Genomic DNA, 20,561 nt, shown 5'->3' on the forward strand with positions numbered 1-20,561 from the left:
CATAAAGTTAACAGTGATAATTGTTATATTTTATAATTGATCATTTTAATAACATTAAAAATGAACGTTTATATTAAACATTATTTTATATTACATTTTTAATGTTGTAGTAATCATAATAATAATCAAAATAATGTTATATTATATTATTTTGATATTTATTAAAAATATAATAAATAAAAGGTGATGAAATATAAAATTATATATTTTGTTAGTATTATTTTTAGCAAAACATTAAAAATGTTATAACCTTTTTAAAATAATAATGTAACAAAGTAATTTGTGTCCTTATATTATTTTGATAATTATAACAAATCTATTAAAATAAAAGGTTATGGCAAAACACAAGATAGTGTATATTTGATCATTATTTTTTTGTAAAACATTGAAAATGTTGCATCATAACAAATACATAGTGATGTTATAAGCTTTTATTCTTATATTTTAATAATAATAAAAGTAAATGACCATTTCATTTTGATTTGTTATTAAAAAATAAAAGGCTGTAATGTAATAACACTTTTTATTATTACGTAATTGTATTGCCGTTTATTGTGCATTTGAATAATTTAGCATGATGATCAAATCTTAATCGTCTAATGCAAAATATAATTTTTTTTTGTTGATTTTTGGGGTGTCATGTGACCTGGATATGTTTTGTGAGACAAAAAGTACAATATATCAATTTCTAAAAAGAATCGTCTTCTTTCACAAGAGTTCATGCTGCCAACTTCAGGGTGTACTAACTGTTGATGTGTTGGTAATAACTCTTGGGACCCTCTTTAAAATGCCCAGGAAGGATGATGGGTCTCTGTTGCTCCTGTTCTCATTCACTCTGTCCATTGTTGTCCCTCGCTCCTCTGGGTTGATTTGGAGCTCAGTGGACGTGAGGGAGAACGTCTGTGCTTTGCCTCAGCTTCTTGCTCTCTCTCTCTCGTCTCTCTTTTGGTTTAATTTTCTTCTTCTACATCTGACCCACCCCTCCACCTGTCCAACACTTAGCTCTTTGTCCCTCATAACGGTTTTGTTTCTCACACTTTTTTAAAATATTCATTCTGCCCTCCTCCTCCCCCCTTTCTCTCCCTCCTTTTTTAACGCTTGTGATGTCTGCATTGGCCTGCTTTGATGTGACCAATCATCCGCTCCGAAATTTACACGCAACCAATCAATCAATCTGCCCACACAAAATCCCTGCTTCATGATTGGCTGCTCCTGGCGACGAACCTGCCTTCTCCTGTGTGTGCCTGTCTCCTGGCCTGCCCTGCCCTGATTGGTGGCTGCTTCCACGTGCCCTCACTGTGATTGGCTGTGCTCTTGGCGAACGGTCTAGTTCACCCAAATATGGGCTTCTTGCTGACAGGTACCACTTCTGTGAGAAGTGTTTCAACGAAATCCAGGGGGAGAACGTATCCCTGGGGGATGACCCAACCCAGCCCCAAACGTGAGTAACCCGTCCACACGCTTGTGTTTTGATCTTCTGCTTCATTGTTATTGGCGTGATGTTATTATTCCTCAGTATGTCATACCGTTGAGCGTTCGTTCGGTGATTCTCATGACCCACTCGATTGGGCGGCCTCCTCTTCTCTGCCTCTCGTCTTCTCTCCTCAGGTCCATCAATAAAGATCAGTTTCAGAGGAAAAAGAACGACACCCTCGACCCCGAACTGTACGTTTACTTTCACACATTTGCTCGCTCCCAACTCGGTTTGCGTGGATCTGTGTTTGTTGTTGTTGTCGCCGTCTTACCTTTGTTTCCGCTCCTCAGACTGCTGGAATGTGGCGACTGTGGTAGAAAAATGCATCAGATATGCGTTCTGCACAATGAGACGATATGGCCGTCAGGGTGAGCTAGTTTTATTTGACCTTTCCACTGCAAAATAGGATTAAAAACTCTTACTAAATGAAGGCAACAAATGGTCCATGAATGTAAGGGTTTTTCAAAACGTAGCTTAATATGAATTTAGCCGTTTTAATTTATCTTTATTTTATATGAGCTTCACAGGGGTTTTAGCCTATCAAATGCAGTTTAAATCTTTGACGCATCAATTTTAAGTAATACATTTGATATTAAAGGGTTAGTTCACCCAAAAATGTATGTCATTAATGACTCTCCTAATGTCGTGCCTCATCCGTAAGACCTCCGTTCATCTTCAGAACACAGTTTAAGATATTTCATATTTAGTCCGAGAGCGTATCTAAAGTGTATGCCCACTATACTGTCCATGTCCAGAAAGGGAATAAAAACATCATCAAAGTAGTCCATATGGGACATCAGTTAGTTCATTAGAATCTCTTGAAGCATCGAAAATACATTTTGGTCCAAAAATAACAAAAACTACGACTTTATTCAGCATTGTCTTCTCTTCCGCATTTGTTTTCAATCTTCAAATAAAGATTCAAACGGTTATGAATCAGCGAATTGATTTATAATTCGGATTGTGATTACTTTGATGATGTTTTTATTCCCTTTCTGGACATGGACAGTATAGTGTGCATACACTTGGAAATGCTTTCGGACTAAATATAAAATATCTTAAAGTGTGTGTGAAGATGAACAGAGGTCTTACGGGTGTGTCATTAATGACATCAGTTTCATTTTTGGGTGAACTAACCCTTTAACATTTAGACTAACACGTTGGAGACTATCTAGGTTGGACCAAATGTTGGTGTGTGTATACTTATTATTGGTCATATTTAAAAAAAAAGTATGCAAACATGGAAGATGTAGAATGACGATGTCATTTATTACTAATTTAGTTTTTATTTTACTTTTAAGCTATTAAATCTCTCAACTGTATGATTGATTTTCTAATTATTATTATTATGCATATAGAGCAAAGTTATCAGCATAACCAGAGATCTGACACAGTTTTCTCTGTTTACACATTTCCCTCTCTCTCTTCATCACGTCTATTTCAGGTTTGTTTGTGGAGGCTGTCTGAAAAAAGCCAATGCAACAAGGAAGGAGAATAAATACTGTGCGAAAAGTAAGTGAGAGCTTTTAAGAATTTTTAGAACTCTTTTAGTGTTTTAGGGAGCCATGTTAATTTTTTTGTTGAGTGTGGTTGATTTGTGCAGTTTTGCACTAATTAATCATGCTGTATTGCATTCTTTTAAATGCCCTGCTCTTCTTTTTCTTTTTATCCCAGGGCTTCCTCAGACAAAGCTTGGTAACTACCTGGAGACTCGCGTGAACGACTATCTGAAGCGTCAGAGTCATCCAGAATCTGGCGACGTCACCATCCGTGTGGTCCACGTCTCTGATAAAGTGGTGGAGGTCAAACCTGGCATGAAGTCCAGGTGAGGGGCAGGGCAGACTTTAATGTTCAAGAGTTTTATTTGTCACATACACAGTTATACAGAATACAACCGGCAGTGAAATGTAAACAGGTCCGCTCCAAATCGGACCAATAATGTTGAACCAATAATGATGAACCAAATGAACCAACCAATAATGTTGAACCAATAATGTTGAACCAAGACCCAATAATGTTGTTGGTTCTTTTAAGGTTTTGGAAATTTTAAATTTGGATCTGTTTGCTTTTATCTCTATGAATTAATCTTGTGATGATTTTTTATTTTTTTTATTATAAAGCGCAACAACAATGATCCAAAACCTTACATGCATTAATACACACATGTTCATACAATGATTTTGTCATTTGAAGGTCATCAAGTTGCTGTATTGTTGGTTGTAGTAGGTATTTACACGACTGAATGTCCTAACAAGTGTTATTTCAGTATCATTTATATACTGTTATACTATTAATTAATATTTTTAATTGGCTTTTATTTTTATATTTATATATTAGTTTTTAGTTTTTTTTTTTCATCAAACATTTATATTTTATGTAAATTAACATTTAAAAAAATAGATTTAGTTAACAGTAACAACTCTGCATCTTAGATTTTGAATATCTTGTCATAGGTGGGGATTGCAATGCCTGTAAAAAAAATCACGTTGGGTTTTGACAAGAAATCCGTTTGAGGGAAAAGTGTTTGTAGATAATCATTAATCTTCTTCATGATGCAGTGCTGCAATGTGTATCAATGCATGAAGCGACACTTTTAATGCCCATGATTTCCCATACTAAACATGAACATCTTTGCTTGCACTCAACTACAGTGTCTCAGAGGCAGCAGCTTACTGTCACACTTTGGGATGTCTTTTTTACTGACTTTAACTTGGACTTAACCACACTGCATTGGGATCATTGAAATTGAAGGACTTCAGGGTGCTTTGACTCTGTAACTGAAGGCTTTTAGGCAGATAAAAAAACAACAACATTGCAATAACCAAGTTTGTATAGTATGTTGATATAGAGAAATGGAACAATGGATAGATATTTTATTCTATACAATCTTTTTTCAATAAATATTCATGCTTGATTATTTGAAAAATCCAAAGACCTCATTCCTCATGGTAGTGTGTCTTTTTGAGATATGGTCTTTTTAATAGTCACCATGAAAATATCTGAAAATGTACTGTATTCTGTCACAGGTTTGTTGATAGCGGCGAGATGTCGGAGTCATTCCCGTACAGGACAAAAGCTCTGTTTGCATTTGAGGATATTGACGGGACAGATGTCTGCTTCTTTGGAATGCATGTGCAAGAATACGGCTCCGACTGCCCTCAGCCTAATCAAAGGTAAAAAAAAAAAAAAACGAAGCACAGTGTAACTTCTTCAAGCACACACTGAATCCTCCCTAGTGTGCACATGGGTGGCATTACAAAGGGGTCTGAGAAACTCAAGTAACTTAGTGATATCCTCTATCTCTCTCTTTCCATGTAGACGCGTGTACATCTCCTATCTAGACAGTGTGCACTTTTTCCAACCCCGTCACCTGAGAACAGGAGTCTATCATGAGATCCTCATTGGATACTTGGAGTACGTTAGAAAAATGGGGTTTGTGACTGGCCACATCTGGGCTTGCCCACCGAGCGAGGGTGATGATTACATCTTCCACTGCCACCCAACGGATCAGAAGATTCCCAAACCTAAACGCTTACAAGAGTGGTACAAGAAAATGCTTGACAAAGCAGTAGCTGAGAGAATTGTACATGACTACAAGGTATTGCAACAGCAGCACTTCTGATTGACTACAATAGAAGTTTATTCTTGAGTCCACATACCTTAATACTCCTAGTCCTTTACTAACTATTGAATGCTTCACCTCACATAGGATATTTTTAAGCAAGCAACAGAGGATCGTCTGACCAGTGCTAAGGAGCTCCCATATTTTGAGGGTGACTTTTGGCCTAATGTGTTGGAGGAAAGTATTAAAGAGCTGGAACAGGAGGAGGAAGAACGGAAGAGAGAGGAGAACAACACCTCTAGTGAAAGCATTGATGTAAGTGATTGACCAAATTTGTAATCATTTCTAAAGGAAAACGTTTGTTGGGCATAACATTTCTACCATCAACAAACTAAGAAACTGGGAACTGAAACATCTAGAGACACTAATATTTATTATTAGAGCTTAACTATTATAACTTAAGATGAATGACTTTTGACCATCTAGGCAACCAATGGTGACAGCAAGAATGCCAAAAAGAAGAATAGCAAGAAGACTAGCAAAAACAAAAGCAGCATGAGCAGAGGCAATAAAAAGAAACCAGGCATGCCAAATGTCTCCAATGATCTCTCCCAAAAACTCTATGCCACGATGGAGAAACACAAAGAGGTATGAAAAAATTTGAAGCTTTTTTCATTACATGTTTAGGCCGAATTCACAAGTGTCAACCCTGCTTTGTTCCAAGGTTTTCTTTGTTATCCGTCTTATTGCTGGCCCTTCTGCCAATTCCCTTCCGCCCATTTTGGACCCTGACCCCCTGATGGCCTGTGATCTGATGGATGGACGAGACGCTTTTCTAACACTTGCACGAGACAAGCATCTTGAATTCAGCTCGTTGAGGCGGGCCAAATGGAGTTCCATGTGTATGCTAGTAGAACTGCACAATCAGAGCCAGGACCGCTTTGTCTACACGTGCAATGAATGCAAGCACCACGTTGAAACACGCTTCCACTGCACTGTTTGTGAGGTAAGAAATGTCAGGTGGGATGAATGATACTTTGATTGTCAGGAGTGAGGTTTGTTGGATAAAACACTGCAATTTTTGTAACTATTCTTTTATCTCCCGTTTGTAGGATTATGATCTTTGCATCACTTGCTACAACACCAAGAGCCATGAACATAAGATGGAGAAACTTGGACTGGGTCTTGATGATGAGAGCAACAACCAAGCTGCAGCTTCCACTCAGAACCCTGGTGACTCGCGCCGTCTCAGCATCCAGCGCTGCATCCAGTCACTGGTGCATGCGTGTCAGTGTCGCAATGCTAATTGCTCTCTGCCATCTTGCCAGAAGATGAAGAGAGTGGTGCAACATACTAAGGGCTGCAAGCGAAAGACCAATGGTGGCTGTCCCATCTGTAAGCAACTCATAGCACTATGTTGCTATCATGCCAAACACTGCCAGGAAAACAAGTGTCCTGTGCCCTTCTGTCTTAACATCAAGCACAAGCTTCGTCAGCAGCAGCTGCAACACAGGCTTCAGCAAGCCCAAATGCTTCGTAGGCGTATGGCCACCATGCAGCGAGTAGGGCAGCCACCACCATGCGGAGGTGGGCCACCTGGAGGTCTTCCATCACCCAGTAACAATGGGGCCACAGGTCCCAGCACACCAACGTCGGTCGGTACGCAACCTGCAACGCCTCAGACACCCACTCAGTTGACCCCGAACCATACGTCTCTGCCCCAGCCTGGTGTGGGTGGGGTCCCAGCTGGAGCTCCCCAGCAGCCTCCTCAGCATCCAACTCAGCATCCAGTCCACCACCAGTTTCAGCAGATGCAAGGTGCAGGTGGGATGATGACCTCACCACAGCATCAAATGGTTCCTCAGCAACCTTTGGGGCAGGTCCCACATCCACACAATCAATATGGTCCCCATTCCACAGGTCCCTCCCCAAATCCACAGTCCCAAGGTAAACCAGGCCTTGGCCATGCGACACCTCCACAACTCCCAAGCAACCCAGGCACAGCACCTATGTCCCAGCAACAGCAACCTTCAGGTCCTCCGCCTGCAGCTGTGGAGATAGCCATGAAGATTCAGCAAGTAGCAGATGCACAGCGAAAGATGGCACATGTTCAGTTGCTACAAAGGCAGGCTGCGCAAGCTGGCATGATGCCACAGCACCAACAGCCACAGGGACAAATGGGAGTAGCCCACCCTGGTATTGGCATGGTGGGGCCACAAGGGTTAGCCCAGCAGGCACAAGCATCAGCGAACAGGGTGCCAATGGAGCAGCAGCAAGGACCTCAGGGAATGATGTTGGGAGCTGGGCCCATGCAGCAGCAGCAGCAGCCTCAACAGGCAGGTGTGCAAGGTCAGATGCCACAACAAATGCATCTACAACAGCCGAGAATGAACCCACCACTTCAGCCTCAGCAGCAACAGTGGGCAGGGCAGGGTATGCCAACCCAGCAGAGACCTTCCATGATGGCTCAGCCAGGAATGGTTGCAATGCAGCCCCAACCACAGCAGCAGCAACAACCACAACAATTGCAACAACAGCAAGCACCCCAAATGAATCGCAATGCCTTGATGAGTATGGTGCAGGCTGGTCTGCAGAGTGGCATAGCAAGCGGGGCAGCAGCTGGCAATCTGCCCCAGGGAGCCCTGCAGGAACTCTTGCGGACCCTGCGATCTCCAAGCTCTCCCCTACAACAACAGCAAGTTCTCAACATTCTTCGATCTAACCCACAACTTATGGCAGCATTTATCAAGCAACGGGTTCACAAGTATAAAGGAGGCACAGGTGGCCCTGCTGGACCCCAGGGAGGACCAGGACCTATGGGAGGCCAACCAGTGGGTGTCAATACTGGGGTGCCCCAGCCTGGCATGCACCTTGGACAGGGTGTTAACATGCAGACTCAACTTTCTCAACTCCAACAGCAGCAGCAACTCCAACAGCAGCAGCAACTCCAGCAGCAGCAGCAACTCCAGCAGCAGCAAATGCAACAGCGGCCGCTTTTGCAACAGCAGCAGCAAGTTGCTGCCTTGCAGCAGCAACAACAACAACAACAACAACAGCAAGGTATTCAGGGCCAGGGGGCAGCGAACATGGCCTCCATACCTCCACAGTTCAGAGATCTGGTCATGAGAAGGCAACAGCAACTACAGTTTCAGCAGCAGCAGCAACAACAGCAACAACAACAGCAGCAGCAGCAGCAGCAGCATCAAATGAGCAATCATGCTGCATTTCAACAGCAGCAAGGGTACATTGGTCAGCAGGGTAACATGCAAGTCCCACAAGGAGGCCAACCACTACAAGGGGGGCAACCTGGCCAGCAGCAGAGCTTTCCAGGCAATCCTGCACAACAGCAAGCAGCTGCCTTGCAACAGAGACTTGCACAGCAACACCAACTACAGTTGCAGCAGCAGCAGAACGCGGCATCGCAGGGTGCCGACATGGGTCCCGGAGGAGGTCCACAGTCCACACAAGGAGGTCCTGGTCTTCAGACATCACAGGTATTACTGCAACAGGCCTTGCATCAACGTATGCTTCAGCAGCAGCAGCAGCAACATCATCTCAGTGGCACCTCGCCTGCACAGCAGAACAACCCCATGAGCCCGCAGCAACAGATGTCTCAGTCGCCGCATTTGCAGGGTCAACAGCTCTCATCCTCCCTCAGCAACCAGGTTTGTTCCCCTCAGCCCTCTCCACGACCCCAGTCCCAGCCCCCTCACTCAAGTCCGTCCCCGCGCCTGCAACCACAGCCCTCGCCCCACCATATCTCACCTCAGACCCAAACGGGTTCGCCGCACCCCAGCCACCTTCAGCAGCACCACTCAGGCATGGCTCCGCCTCCTCCACCTCCCCAACAGTCTCAGCACAACTCTAAAGACCCGGGCGGATTTGGTGCAGATCAGAATGCCATGCTGTCTCAGCTCAGTGGAATGGCAGGACTCCATGGACCTGGAGCTAATGATATGCTTCCACCTAATAGCCAGGACCTTGGCATTAACATGAATCTAACCCTTTAGACATCATATAGTTATTATGAAATTTACAAAACCTCACCAGAGACAGTGTTAGCTTTTTTTTTTATACTGCAAAGATGCTGTGAAGATTGTGTTTTTCCAGCGCAAATGCTTTGAAGACGGACCTCCTATGAGAGATAGCAATTATTCAACACAAATAAGTATGGGGAGTTTATTTTCTTTTTTTTTGCCAGTTGTGTACAAAGAGAGGATTGTTTCTCAGCCTCAGAGAACAAACCACAAGTAATATTTTCAATGTCAGGTCCAGGGGAGTACTTTTCCTTTTTCAAGAGATATTTTTTAAGATTTTAAAAGTGGTATAAAATTAAAGTGCAAATGATTAAGGACTTTTTTTATATATATATATTTGGCCATGTACCAGTCTCTGTTTTGTGTTTTACAGTCATATGGAACATTTCAAACGTTGTGATGCCTAAATTGTTATTATAATTATCTGAACATCATGCATATCTTCCTTGTACATTTTGAGTTTTGCATTTTATTTATTCTAGCTTTTTCATTTGTCATGATGGATTTTGTTCATGCGTGTTCCCAGAGATTGCTACAGTTCACATAGAATATATTTTTGTTAATACCTATTAAAATGGGGAGCTATTCCTTTACTTTTAGCTGGAGATTTAGGTTATTGAGTATAATATAAATTACAGTGTTGGGGGATCGGGTTTGGTGTGCGCTCTGCTGCCCAATGGATCTTATTTCATGCCATATTGGAAATTCCATTGGACATCACCGCTTCTGCAACAGGACAAGTTCTTGGACGCATACACCCGCCCTCAGAATGTGTGCACTCCTTAAAAGACTTACTGGATAGTGGAGGTGTTTGTACAGGTTGGATGAGAGTTTGTGTACGTGTGAGTGTATATGTATGTATGTGTGTGTGTGTGTGTGTACTGGATCTGGTGCTGGAATTCATCTGCTCGAGCCAATGTCATATTGAGCAGCGTTTCACATATGAACTGTATGGTGCAGTGAAACGACTGAGGAACGACAGGCCACTGATTTCACAAATTTCATCCTTCAGTACCACTCCTAATTTTTCTCCACTTCCAGAATTTTCTTTGCTCTGAACTTTGGGAGTTTAATTTGAATATTTTGTACTGTACAAAGGAAACACAAACTGTGGACTTCTTACTTTTTTTTAATAAAATGAAGATACATTTAATTTATTGGTCATTTTATTATTGGGGATTATTTGAAAATGTACTATCTTTAACCACTTGCCTTTCTGCTTAAATCTTTGTGTTTATATGCCTCACTCAGAACGTGCTCAGTGCACTTGGATTTTGTTTTGTTAAAGTGCTGTTAGGCTGGTCATAGTTGACTCATCAGCCAGCTGTCATTGCTTGTTGATGTTCAGACCGACGCGAAAGAACCTGTTGCTCCTGAAAATGATGATTAAGGTGATAACTAAAGATTGCCTGGCATTAGTGGCTTTCTCTGAGTGGTTAATATTAAATAGATTTGATGAAAGCTGCCTTACCATTAAAAAAAAAACAGCGTCATGTCTTAAAATTGACACTTTCTATCTAACTTTCTTGTAATTGCATCTTTATAAATCACAATGTGACACTTGCAATTGCAACTTTGTGTCTGTACTTGACTGCATAAACCGCAACTTGTATCTCAGTGTGAGTGTGACTGAAGGCAGTTAAAACACCAAAAAGTGTTACAAGTCAATTGAATTCACCCACAACTTTATTTTCCCATTTATTTGCTGTAAATACAGGCAAAAAAACAGTGTAGTTGTCACACGTGAGAGCAACAACAGAGCTGACAAGCCATGTTCAACTATCACGACCAAAACATGTCATTTAAACTCTGCTTTGATTTCTGCCATGCTAAAAGCACACCTAAAGCACATGTGTTCGGATGAACAGGATCTACCCCTACAAAAGCGTCCACTGTAGCAGTTGTGAATGTAAACCAATACTGTCTCTTTAAAAATGCACAAAGGCCTCAGAACAGAGTGAAGAGAGCTCAGGCGCAGATATGGAAACAAAGCCAGGTGGCCTTTCCTTTTCCCACCTGGTTAGTTACAGGACAAAAGAGGCGATGTAACAGTAGTTTTGTCTTTGATTCGGAACTCAAAAACGGTTTCTTTTTATAGTAAGTGCAACGACTGCTGCTGATGGAGAAGTAGTGGTACAGATATAAAGATTCGCTTTACATGCTTAAAGTCTTCACATACAGCATCACTGAGTATAATCAGAAATGTCGTCCTCCAACGATTGTTTTACCACAATGACACACGGACAAACGTAAGAAAAAAATGCCTTTTAAGTGTCCTTACCTTGCCTAGACAATATCTGCTTCACTACTGCGAACTGTGTTATTCACTTGGTCCTGACTAAATGTACATACATCTATTGTAATGTTGCTCTTGGGTATCTTAGACCTCTAGCTCATAGCTGCTGAAAAAGCCTTCAGCAGTCATGGCTTCCTTAAAGGTCACAGTCAAGGAATTTATCGTCACCTGAGTCACAACGACTTTCTCGGGATACACTGTGGTGACGGAGGAAGTCTGCGATTGGTCAACTGGAACTTGTAATGTTGTCGTGCATTCTGCTGTGATATCATCATCTATCCTTTCATTTTCTTTGGCCTCTGAACGGTCTGCCTCACCTGTTTCTCTCACCTCTGTCTGTTCACATCTAGCACTCAAATGTACCTCGATAACCGAAGGTCTGTTCTGTACATTGTCAAACACACACTTCTCTATTCCTGACTTGGTGCTGTTGTGTAGTGATTGGTCAGTGTTTGTTGTGTCATGTGATACCCGTACAGAGTCCTCACCCCCTGCAGTGTTTGTGACTGGCTCGTTCTTTTGTGTGTCGGAGATTGGACCTTGGTTTTCTGTTGCTCCGAAGACTTGAAGGGTATCCTCGTTTGGCTTCTCCGCATGGTCAAAAATGGAAGAGCAGTTATCTTTGATAGTTATTACAGAGTCCTGTTCTGTCAAAGAGTTGAACACCTCAGACATCTCATCACCTGGAAGAAAACGACAGAAACTCAGAATAAACTTTCAAGGAACGGTTCATGTTTTGAAATATTAAGAGGTTCAGAAGACATGTCTTTCTTTCGTGTTGTCTCAAGATATGTAATGGTTTGACGGCAAAGTCTCCCCACTTAAAAACCTGGTGTGATGCATCTTTAACAGCAAGTGTGAATGTGCCCGGATGTGAAAGGGATTCAAAAGCGATTGCAGTTGATGAATAACAATTAAAATATCTGGGGGGGTTTTCTCGCACATCTAAAGTTTAACTTTGTGAAATGTGTTATTTTATAAAATAACCTGGGTTGTTTCCCTAAAGCATTTTGAGGCCATATCGATCATAGCAATTATTGGCACCAATGGTCTCTACTATCTACTTAGGCTTAAGGTGTTTTTGGGAAAAGCTCACATTTAGACTTGCTGCTTCATGGCGACACATCCAGTTTTCTCATTGATGTTTGATCACAAGACATGATCAGTGTCACTGTCATTAAACGGTTAGTTCACCCAATAATGAAATGTGTGTCATTAATGACTCTCCTAATGTACTTCCACACCCGTAAGACCTCCGTTAATCTTCAGAACACAATTTAAGATATTTTATATTTAGTCCCAGAGTGTATGCAAGTGCATGCACACTATACTGTCCATGTCCAGAAAGCGAATAAAAACATCATCAAAGTAGTCCATATGGGACATCAGTTGGTTAGTTAGACTCTTTTGAAGCGCCGACAATACATTTTGGTGCAAAAATAACAAAAAATACTTTATTCAGCATTTTCTTCTCTTCCGTGTTTGTTTTCAATCCTCAAATAAAGATTCAAACGGTTGTGAATCAGCGGATTGATTCATGATTTGGATCGCCAATGTCACGTGATTTTAGCAGTTTGACACGCGATCCGAATCATGAATCAATCCACTGATTCATAACCGTTTGAATCTTTATTTGAGGAACCCGGAAGAGAAGACAATGCTGAATAAAGTCGTAGTTTTTGTTATTTTTGGACCAAAATGTATTTTCGATGCTTCAAGATATTCTAATGAACTAACTGATGTCCCATATGGACTACTTTGATGATGTTTTTATTCCCTTTCTGGACATGGACAGTATAGTGTGCATACACTTAGATACGCTCTCGGACTAAATATGAAATATCTTAAACTGTGTCTGAAGATGAACGGAGGTCTTACGGGTGTGGAAAAACATTAGGGTGAGTCATTAATGACATCAATTGTATTTTTGGGTGAACTAACCCTTTAAAACCTGACACAACCCTGTGTCTCAAGATGGTTTTAATAGATTCTCAACTATTTAAACGAGTTTGTTCTTCACACAAATGGTGAAATGGCTTCAGAAGATTTGAAATATACCACAATTGTCTCATTGACTGCTTTCATTGTTTTGAGTTTGACAGCCTATCTACAATCTTGCAGAATTGGAATGAAATGATACATTGTCAGTTTTGGGTAAACTACTTCACAGTTGAGCATAATCAATAATAATTCTCTAAATCTCATCAACCATGTGTTAGCTGGTTGTCACTGTGATTCAGAAATATCTGACAATATTTTTCAGAATAGCTCTCATGACCCCTGAATATGCTCCACGCAGAGTATCTTAGCAACAGTTACTGTATCGATGCCATGCAACACCTACCACTTGGAATGTCCGGGTGCACTTCTGTTGTGTTTTCTTCATTTATTCTCATCTTCTTGACCTTTTTCTTCTGCTCATCTTCCTCGTCTCCATTCCACTCTTTCTCTGCAGAGTCTTTTGCTGGAAGTAGAAGTCTGGTTGGTTGCTGGGATAGTTTGATGTCATCCATGAGTTTGGACCTGCAATGCCTGTTCTTGCGCTTTTCTATACGGCGGAAGCCTTCCCTACAGCGCCGTCCGTTCTGGTCTAGTTCTGTCCCCATTGAACGGGTCAATGACAGGCGGATTCTCGGGCTGGGTTTATCGGGAACCTTGTGTGCACTTCGTAGGTCCATTGGGTAGATATTCTGTTGGATGTTTTAATTATGCACAAACACACAAAATACAGATCCCCTAGCAGCTCTGGGATGCCCAAGTACATCAGATTTGTAAAAACTGCACTTAAATAATGAAAAATAACGAAGCTAACTCATACCCGCAGGATAACTCGACGTGGTCTCAGTCCTTTCCTCTTATAAGCCAGAGCTCTGTCCTTCTCCTCTCTGTTAGAAAGACAGATGTATGATAAGGAATGGGGAGATCGTTAAAGGAAATGCAGCAGTTGCCCTCTAGCCTATTCATTTCATAACTGAACTTTCCCAAAGAGTGACTTACTTTTCTTCGTAGGCGAGGACCAGACGAGGGTCCAATATGTTGTCCTCTGGTTCCCAGGTGCTGTACCTGACATTCACACAAGCATATCATTGGAGCAGAACATTACCGAAACGGTTTCAAGCAGAGATTATTTTTTGCCCGGAATTAAAATGCAATTTTTGTCTGATAATGTTCAATTTTAATAGTTTATTGCTACTTTTTAATTTAAAAACAAACAAATTGCACAACAAATTCTTATTTATTCTTATTACTTTAAACACAGCATCCCATTGTCTTCTCTTGTGTGATATCCTCCTGAGAACCAGAAAAAAAGTTTTGTGAATTTTTTTTTTTTTAAGTCAATGGTGCATAACAAACACATAAAATTATAATAACGACTAAAGGAATAAAGACATTTAATATATTTTATTCCTGTTATGCTATGTCCTCTGCAATGGACACCAGGACCCATTTATTAAGATACATGATAAAACATGAATAGGCAAAAACGAACAATCAATTTTTATGTTTGAAGCTTTTTTTAATCCAAGATTCTCAATTATGTTATGAAAGATACAACAGATTTTGATATACCACTTTACTTTATGCGGTATGCATGTAAACATGGCCATAAATGACCCCCCCCCCCACACACACACACTATGCAATGTATCTATACACTGTATCTAATTTGCATATTAATGTATTCTTTGGGCAACCTGTAATAAAAAAAATGGGGAAATTTTTCATAAGAATATTGATATATAATTTCAAATGTGTCTCCAAATGAAATGCATGATGTAAGTCCTGGTGTCTTCTACAGAGGTCATGTATGAAATCTCTGAAAATTAGTCAAATTAGTCAGACTTCAATGATAATTACAACATATTATCATATTTCTATAAGAGTTCTAAATTTGATCATTCAGTCATTTTTAAAGACCAAGTGGAGAGTGAGTTGTCAAGGTAAAACCTCCAAATATTTGGCATCTCTGAAATTCACTAAAATATGTCCTCTACAGAGGCAAATCATCTATTCCTGGGTCGCAGGAGGATATCTTTTATGACATGGACACGTGGATTTCATGAAACCTGTCAAGAACATACTTGAGTCTTATTTCACCCCTAACTCAAAAGATATAGAAATAAGCATTGCAACATTTCCATGACATTGATTGAGTCTCATTTTTATTGGAAAATAATTATGATAATGCAATGTATGTATACTTAATAATAGTATTTATTGTTCTGCCTCAGACCAATACAAATTAATGAATTACAAATCACTAAAGGGAAACCAGCAATAGGAATTGTCATGAACGTAATGTTGCAATGCACAGCATTATAATCAAGTTATTATAATCAGGACATGTTCTTGACAAGTATTGAGAGATTTTTCCAATTTGGCCATAAACTCTGAAACTAATGTGATGCTGTTTTTTAATCGAAAATCGAAGAAGAAAAAAAAAAATATATATATTTTTTTTTTTTGGAAATGGAAGCTTGTTTCTGCCACTGAATAAAAATGTGTGTTATAAAGTCAGAATTGTGGGATATAAACTTGCAACTGTAAGAGTGCCAGAATACATCCTTTTCACGTTTACAGGTTTCTCAGAGTGGAAGTCTCACAATTGGGTTAACTTTTATAGCGGTGAATGAAAAAGATGTTTTAAAAAGATGAGTAGTGAGATTCATAACAGCAGTGAAAAGAGAGCAAGATGTTCATTTTTACCATCACTCCCATTGACGCAGTATTAAAAACACCCTCACAGCAGCGGTAACTTGTTTTTTTTCATTTAATGCATAAGTAAAATAATACATAAAAAAGTATTAGTGTTATAAATGCACATACATAAAAATAAAAAAATTAAAATACAAAAAACATTTACAGAATTTATTTTTATATTGATGAGTGTTTAAACGCATCATCAGTCTGTGAAAAGGGTCTATTGTGTGCATTTAAGAGTTTATGTCTTTCAATACCTTGAGAGTTACCTATTATCTTCTGAAAGAGTACTGAATCTCCGGATCAAAACACAGGTGAATAAGAAGCTGAAACAAGTGATAGAAGATTGCTCACGCAAATGTAAAATAACGCGATCTTCAAACATTAAACAGCATGTAAATCAAAAGTGCCTAATGTTACGGGATGAAATGTCGGGTTAACGTCTGTGACGCTTTGGGGGTCTTAATGGCCTCGATTTATTCCATCTACACTCTTAATCCCATCGGGACATAGTCTTTGACAAAAATGCACTTTTTTTCAAATTTAATTTTGCTTTCTTTATGAAACGTGCCCACATTCAAGTGTTAATAAAAAGAATGCATGAAGCTAGAATGAAATGTTTTTAAAATGAAAAGATTTAACAGTTAAAGGTATATTTCAAGTGGTAAGTAGAAGTAAGTAAGTAGCTAAGCCGTCATAGTAGTATACTTGAAGTGCATAATATACTACTATAGTAGTATACTTACACAATATATAAATAGTAAACTACAAGTATTGTGTTCACTTTAAGAAAACTTACAAACATATAGTATAAAACTAGTAAACTCACTTCAAAGTGTACTTTCATAAACTAAAAATGTGCTACTTAACTAGTAATCTGTTAGTATACATATAAGTTCACTTGTAGTATAGTTGCAGTACAAACTAAAAAACTTAAAACTGGTCCCCTAAATATACTTAAAAGTATACCTTCAAACAATAAAAAGTGGGCTAATTTAGTATTGAACCAGTAAACTTACAAGTATATTTCTTGTTCATTGATTAGTATTAGTACACTAAAATATACTTAAATTTTACTTAAGTATACTTAATAAAATGAACTTGAAAATATACTTCTTTTTTTTTTTTTGCAAGATAAGTTAGAATCGAGAGATATAGGCTAAACTTGTATTTGCAAGAAAAAAGTCAGAATTGTTTGTATCTCAATTCTGAAAAGAAAAAAGTTCCTCATTTACCATTCCATAGCAGAAACAAGCTTCTATAGAAAAGTGCCCTTGACATGTTGTTGTGGGAATAACCCACATTCTGTGACTGTTTTGGTCTTTTGTTAATAAAAATTACCAATATGAGAACTTACTTAGGCGACCATCCTTGCCACTTTAGCAGGTATTCGACATTTCCCTGAAACGAGAGAAAGAACGAAAACGAGTCACGTTCCCTTTTAGAGTTCAGAGGGAGACATACGTCACCATGGTATTATTCTCAACAAATCAATGATACAAACATCCCACAGATTCATCCCACAGGCATGCCTGTGTCTTTAAGATGTCAACACTCAGTAGTATTTTGACATGGACGATTATGCAGGATGAAAACGGCGCTGCACTCGCTACTGTTACGGCGCGCGTGATGTCACAGAGGGGTGAGCGAGTTCCAGTTAAAAAAAAACAAACATCGGGTTTCAGGAACATTCACGGGATGGAAATAGGTGGGGCCATGGAAACGCGTAAACAACTCGTTTTGTGCAACGTGTGGAGCGGCGAAGGTCTTTCCCCCGTCATGCTCGAGCGTACGAAACGAAACCCGCGTGCACATACAGCGTTAGTCATCGTCACCATCTCTAGAGCTATTACTGTACATTACAACATCTGGCTGAATAACACAAAATAATAGATAAATAACACAAACACCTACCAAAGAGATAGTTGCGTGCTCTATTAATAAACATGACCCATTTTATTCATCCGTATTTAAACATTTTTAATCTTGTTCATTCAGTTGGTCTTAACTGGTCCGATTATAATTGACAACTGCGCGGACGTTACGCGCATCATCCTTGACCCCTGCACCAGTATAAATAAACTGCGTAGCTACGAAACGCGGCGATTTTCCGAGCGAAACGCGCATCTATGGCGAGGATGATGACAAGCGCGCTGCTCTCACACACCCCCTTCATCTATAGCGCTCTCGATTCAAGCGCGACACGTTATAAAAAAAGCCACAAACTTTGGAGAATTGCATACACAAGCTACTGCAACGTTATGCACGCCTGAAGTCATGCAACGAAAAAGTTCCGAAATGTTACGCAAGCTTTAGGTGTTATTCACTCATGAGTCATTCCAGAACTGGCAATAGAAAGGGACTGTGCGGACTTTGGGGGAGGATTAATCATTTCAAAACAGAAAGTAAATATGTGCGTGCAGAACACATTGCATTAAAAGCAAATGAACGCAATGCATTTTTCCACGCACAGCAACGTCCTTACCTTTCTTATCCTCTTCTTCGTTATTGCCTCCACAGCAAACACTTGCTCTCCTATTGATGACAGCTCCATGTTAATGAGATCATCCAGTGCAGCAAATATAGTTTCTGATCTCTCCCGTTTTTCCTCTACAGAGGATAAAATGTCGCTTAACTACACTGCGTAGACTCGGAAAGTGCTTTTTTTTCTGGATTTAAACCCACTGGTACTCCTGGTGCACCATCAGGTCCGCTGCTGTTCCAGCTCTTTCTGAGTTTTAAAATCTGCGACACATGCACGCACTGGCTTGGCTCGGCGCGTGCACGCTCTACGCGCTCGCGCCCACCCACTTCTCCGTCTATGGCAAGCAGTTTTAACATTTATTCTTCTCACAAGTAACTATTTTTGTTATATTTTACAATTAAAAAAATATATAATTCGCAATCAAAGTCAGTTTCGCAAGGTCATGTTTAGTAGTTAGCAGTTAGTATTTCCTGTTATTGGTAACTATCCAATTTGTGTTGATATAAGATAAAAAATTACTAGAAAGATTAAAAATGTTATACTAACTACTGGTTAAGCATACAATTGCCTAATAAAGGTATCAGAGTTAATTCAACTGGAAAACTATAATATTTACCCTCTACCCAGATAGCACAAGTACATCTCAAAGACGTCCATTTGATGTCTTAAAGGGGTACTTCAGCGCTGGGAAGATGAATCTGTATTTAAACTGGTTCATCAATGTAGTAGAAATGTGAAATTATTTTTGAATTTGGTGCTTTCTAGACTGAGAAAAGACAGAAAATGTATTTTTGTCTCATTGGGATTAAAGACTACAATTCCCAGAATGCTTCACTGCCCTGTGAGGCCATTTCCAAAGCCACCGCTACTGGATTACAGTAACTGAGTTCAGAAAGTCCAATAAAATACTGAACATGTGTTTGATTGAGTTGCCGCGTGAGTCTCACAGCACTAACTCAGATTAGAAGTCAGATTACATTTAACGTCATAAATGAGCTGATGAGGTAATCGCGACCACATTCATGTACATTAAGGGGGGGTGAAATGCTGTTTCATGCATACTGAGCTTTTTACACTGTTAAAGACTTGGATTCACATCCTAAACATAGTCAAAGTTTCAAAAACTAATGTTGGACGTTTGATAGAGTATTTCTGTGTCAAAAATACTCCTTCTGGTTTCTCACAAGTTTCAGAGAGTTTTTTTCGAGTATGGGTCGACTTGACGTTAAAAGATCGGAAGGTCCTTGTATGGGCCGTACGGGCTCTTCTCCAGGTAGGGTGCGCGCGCGCGTCACTAGCGCAAGAGAGGAAATGCATGCTGTAAACAGTAAACTGCTCTCAGCTGCAGATCCAGTCGTCTGTGAACACTAATGTCGGTTATAGTCCGCGCCGCGCTCCACTTCATTCCTCCACTTTGACATTAAGCGACTTCAACGCTTCAGCACAGCATTCCGGGAAGGCAGCGCTGCATTTGAACCGATTTGAACGCAGAAATGCTTCAGTCGCATCGCAAAGTGGATCTCCACACTCCAAGAAGTGTGTTTTTGACGGAGCCGTCCCAGCGATAAAGGTTCGGTCCTGCTTTGGAAGCAGCTGGTGAGTAAAACTGCTTCAAATGTCTGTGCTGTGCTTATCGTCGCGTATGTAAACATCAGTAAAAGACACGATCGCGTGCTTCGTCATTCAAATGCGCTAACGGACTTCATTGCTGTTCTATGTAAGTTATAACGTTACACTACTCTGACGTGCAAAACCGTTTTGCTTGCTACTAAGGTTTGGTCGCATACAATAGTCCATAAACCGAATCATGTCATGTTGACAGGCCTCTAAATACAGTACTTACCACAGAGACGGACGTCCTGCTGTTGCTGTTTTTATTTCAGCCTCTGAATTAGATTCTGGATCATATCTATTAGCTGAGATAGCTGGGATGGGTTTCTCCACGCTTGAGGACGTCACCGCTTTGCGCATATGTCATTCTTTAGCTCCGCCCACACGATACGCCT

The 20,561-nt window shown here is 40.2% G+C and overlaps 2 protein-coding genes across 13 annotated transcripts in view; one reads left to right on the forward strand and one right to left on the reverse strand.

Moving 5' to 3' along the window:
• The window catches only part of ep300b (E1A binding protein p300 b), a 48,112-nt gene extending 37,886 nt beyond the window's left edge, over nucleotides 1-10,226 (forward strand). For 7 of the 11 annotated variants that reach the window (XM_067459599.1, XM_067459589.1, XM_067459626.1 and 4 more), the window contains exons 20-30: nucleotides 1,331-1,441; nucleotides 1,609-1,665; nucleotides 1,765-1,842; nucleotides 2,919-2,986; nucleotides 3,149-3,299; nucleotides 4,501-4,647; nucleotides 4,793-5,072; nucleotides 5,184-5,351; nucleotides 5,523-5,684; nucleotides 5,761-6,042; nucleotides 6,149-10,226. In XM_067459599.1, coding sequence (XP_067315700.1) covers nucleotides 1,331-1,441; nucleotides 1,609-1,665; nucleotides 1,765-1,842; nucleotides 2,919-2,986; nucleotides 3,149-3,299; nucleotides 4,501-4,647; nucleotides 4,793-5,072; nucleotides 5,184-5,351; nucleotides 5,523-5,684; nucleotides 5,761-6,042; nucleotides 6,149-9,046 — 4,402 coding nt within the window. In that variant the 3' untranslated portion in view covers nucleotides 9,047-10,226. The remainder of the gene's footprint in view (nucleotides 1-1,330; nucleotides 1,442-1,608; nucleotides 1,666-1,764; nucleotides 1,843-2,918; nucleotides 2,987-3,148; nucleotides 3,300-4,500; nucleotides 4,648-4,792; nucleotides 5,073-5,183; nucleotides 5,352-5,522; nucleotides 5,685-5,760; nucleotides 6,043-6,148) is intronic. The other 4 variants (XM_067459618.1, XM_067459647.1, XM_067459685.1 and 1 more) reach the window with 1 other exon arrangement.
• A 515-nt stretch (nucleotides 10,227-10,741) lies between these two features.
• cbx7a (chromobox homolog 7a) lies at nucleotides 10,742-18,854 on the reverse strand. 2 transcript variants are annotated; one of them, XM_067459974.1, is made up of 7 exons: nucleotides 18,556-18,854; nucleotides 17,428-17,471; nucleotides 14,618-14,660; nucleotides 14,367-14,432; nucleotides 14,188-14,254; nucleotides 13,714-14,059; nucleotides 10,742-12,052 (listed from the first exon to the last, which is right to left on the reverse strand). In XM_067459974.1, exons 3-7 carry the CDS (start codon nucleotides 14,629-14,631, stop codon nucleotides 11,454-11,456), a joined length of 1,092 nt encoding a protein of 363 aa, XP_067316075.1. In that variant the 5' UTR covers nucleotides 14,632-14,660; nucleotides 17,428-17,471; nucleotides 18,556-18,854; the 3' UTR covers nucleotides 10,742-11,453. The 2 variants fall into 2 exon arrangements, with proteins under 2 accessions (XP_067316075.1, XP_067316067.1); XM_067459966.1 differs by lacking the exon at nucleotides 14,618-14,660.
• Between the last annotated feature and the right edge of the window lie 1,707 nt (nucleotides 18,855-20,561).

The sequence above is a fragment of the Pseudorasbora parva genome, chromosome 2 (assembly GCF_024679245.1).
Source record: "Pseudorasbora parva isolate DD20220531a chromosome 2, ASM2467924v1, whole genome shotgun sequence".
Taxonomy (NCBI): domain Eukaryota; kingdom Metazoa; phylum Chordata; class Actinopteri; order Cypriniformes; family Gobionidae; genus Pseudorasbora; species Pseudorasbora parva.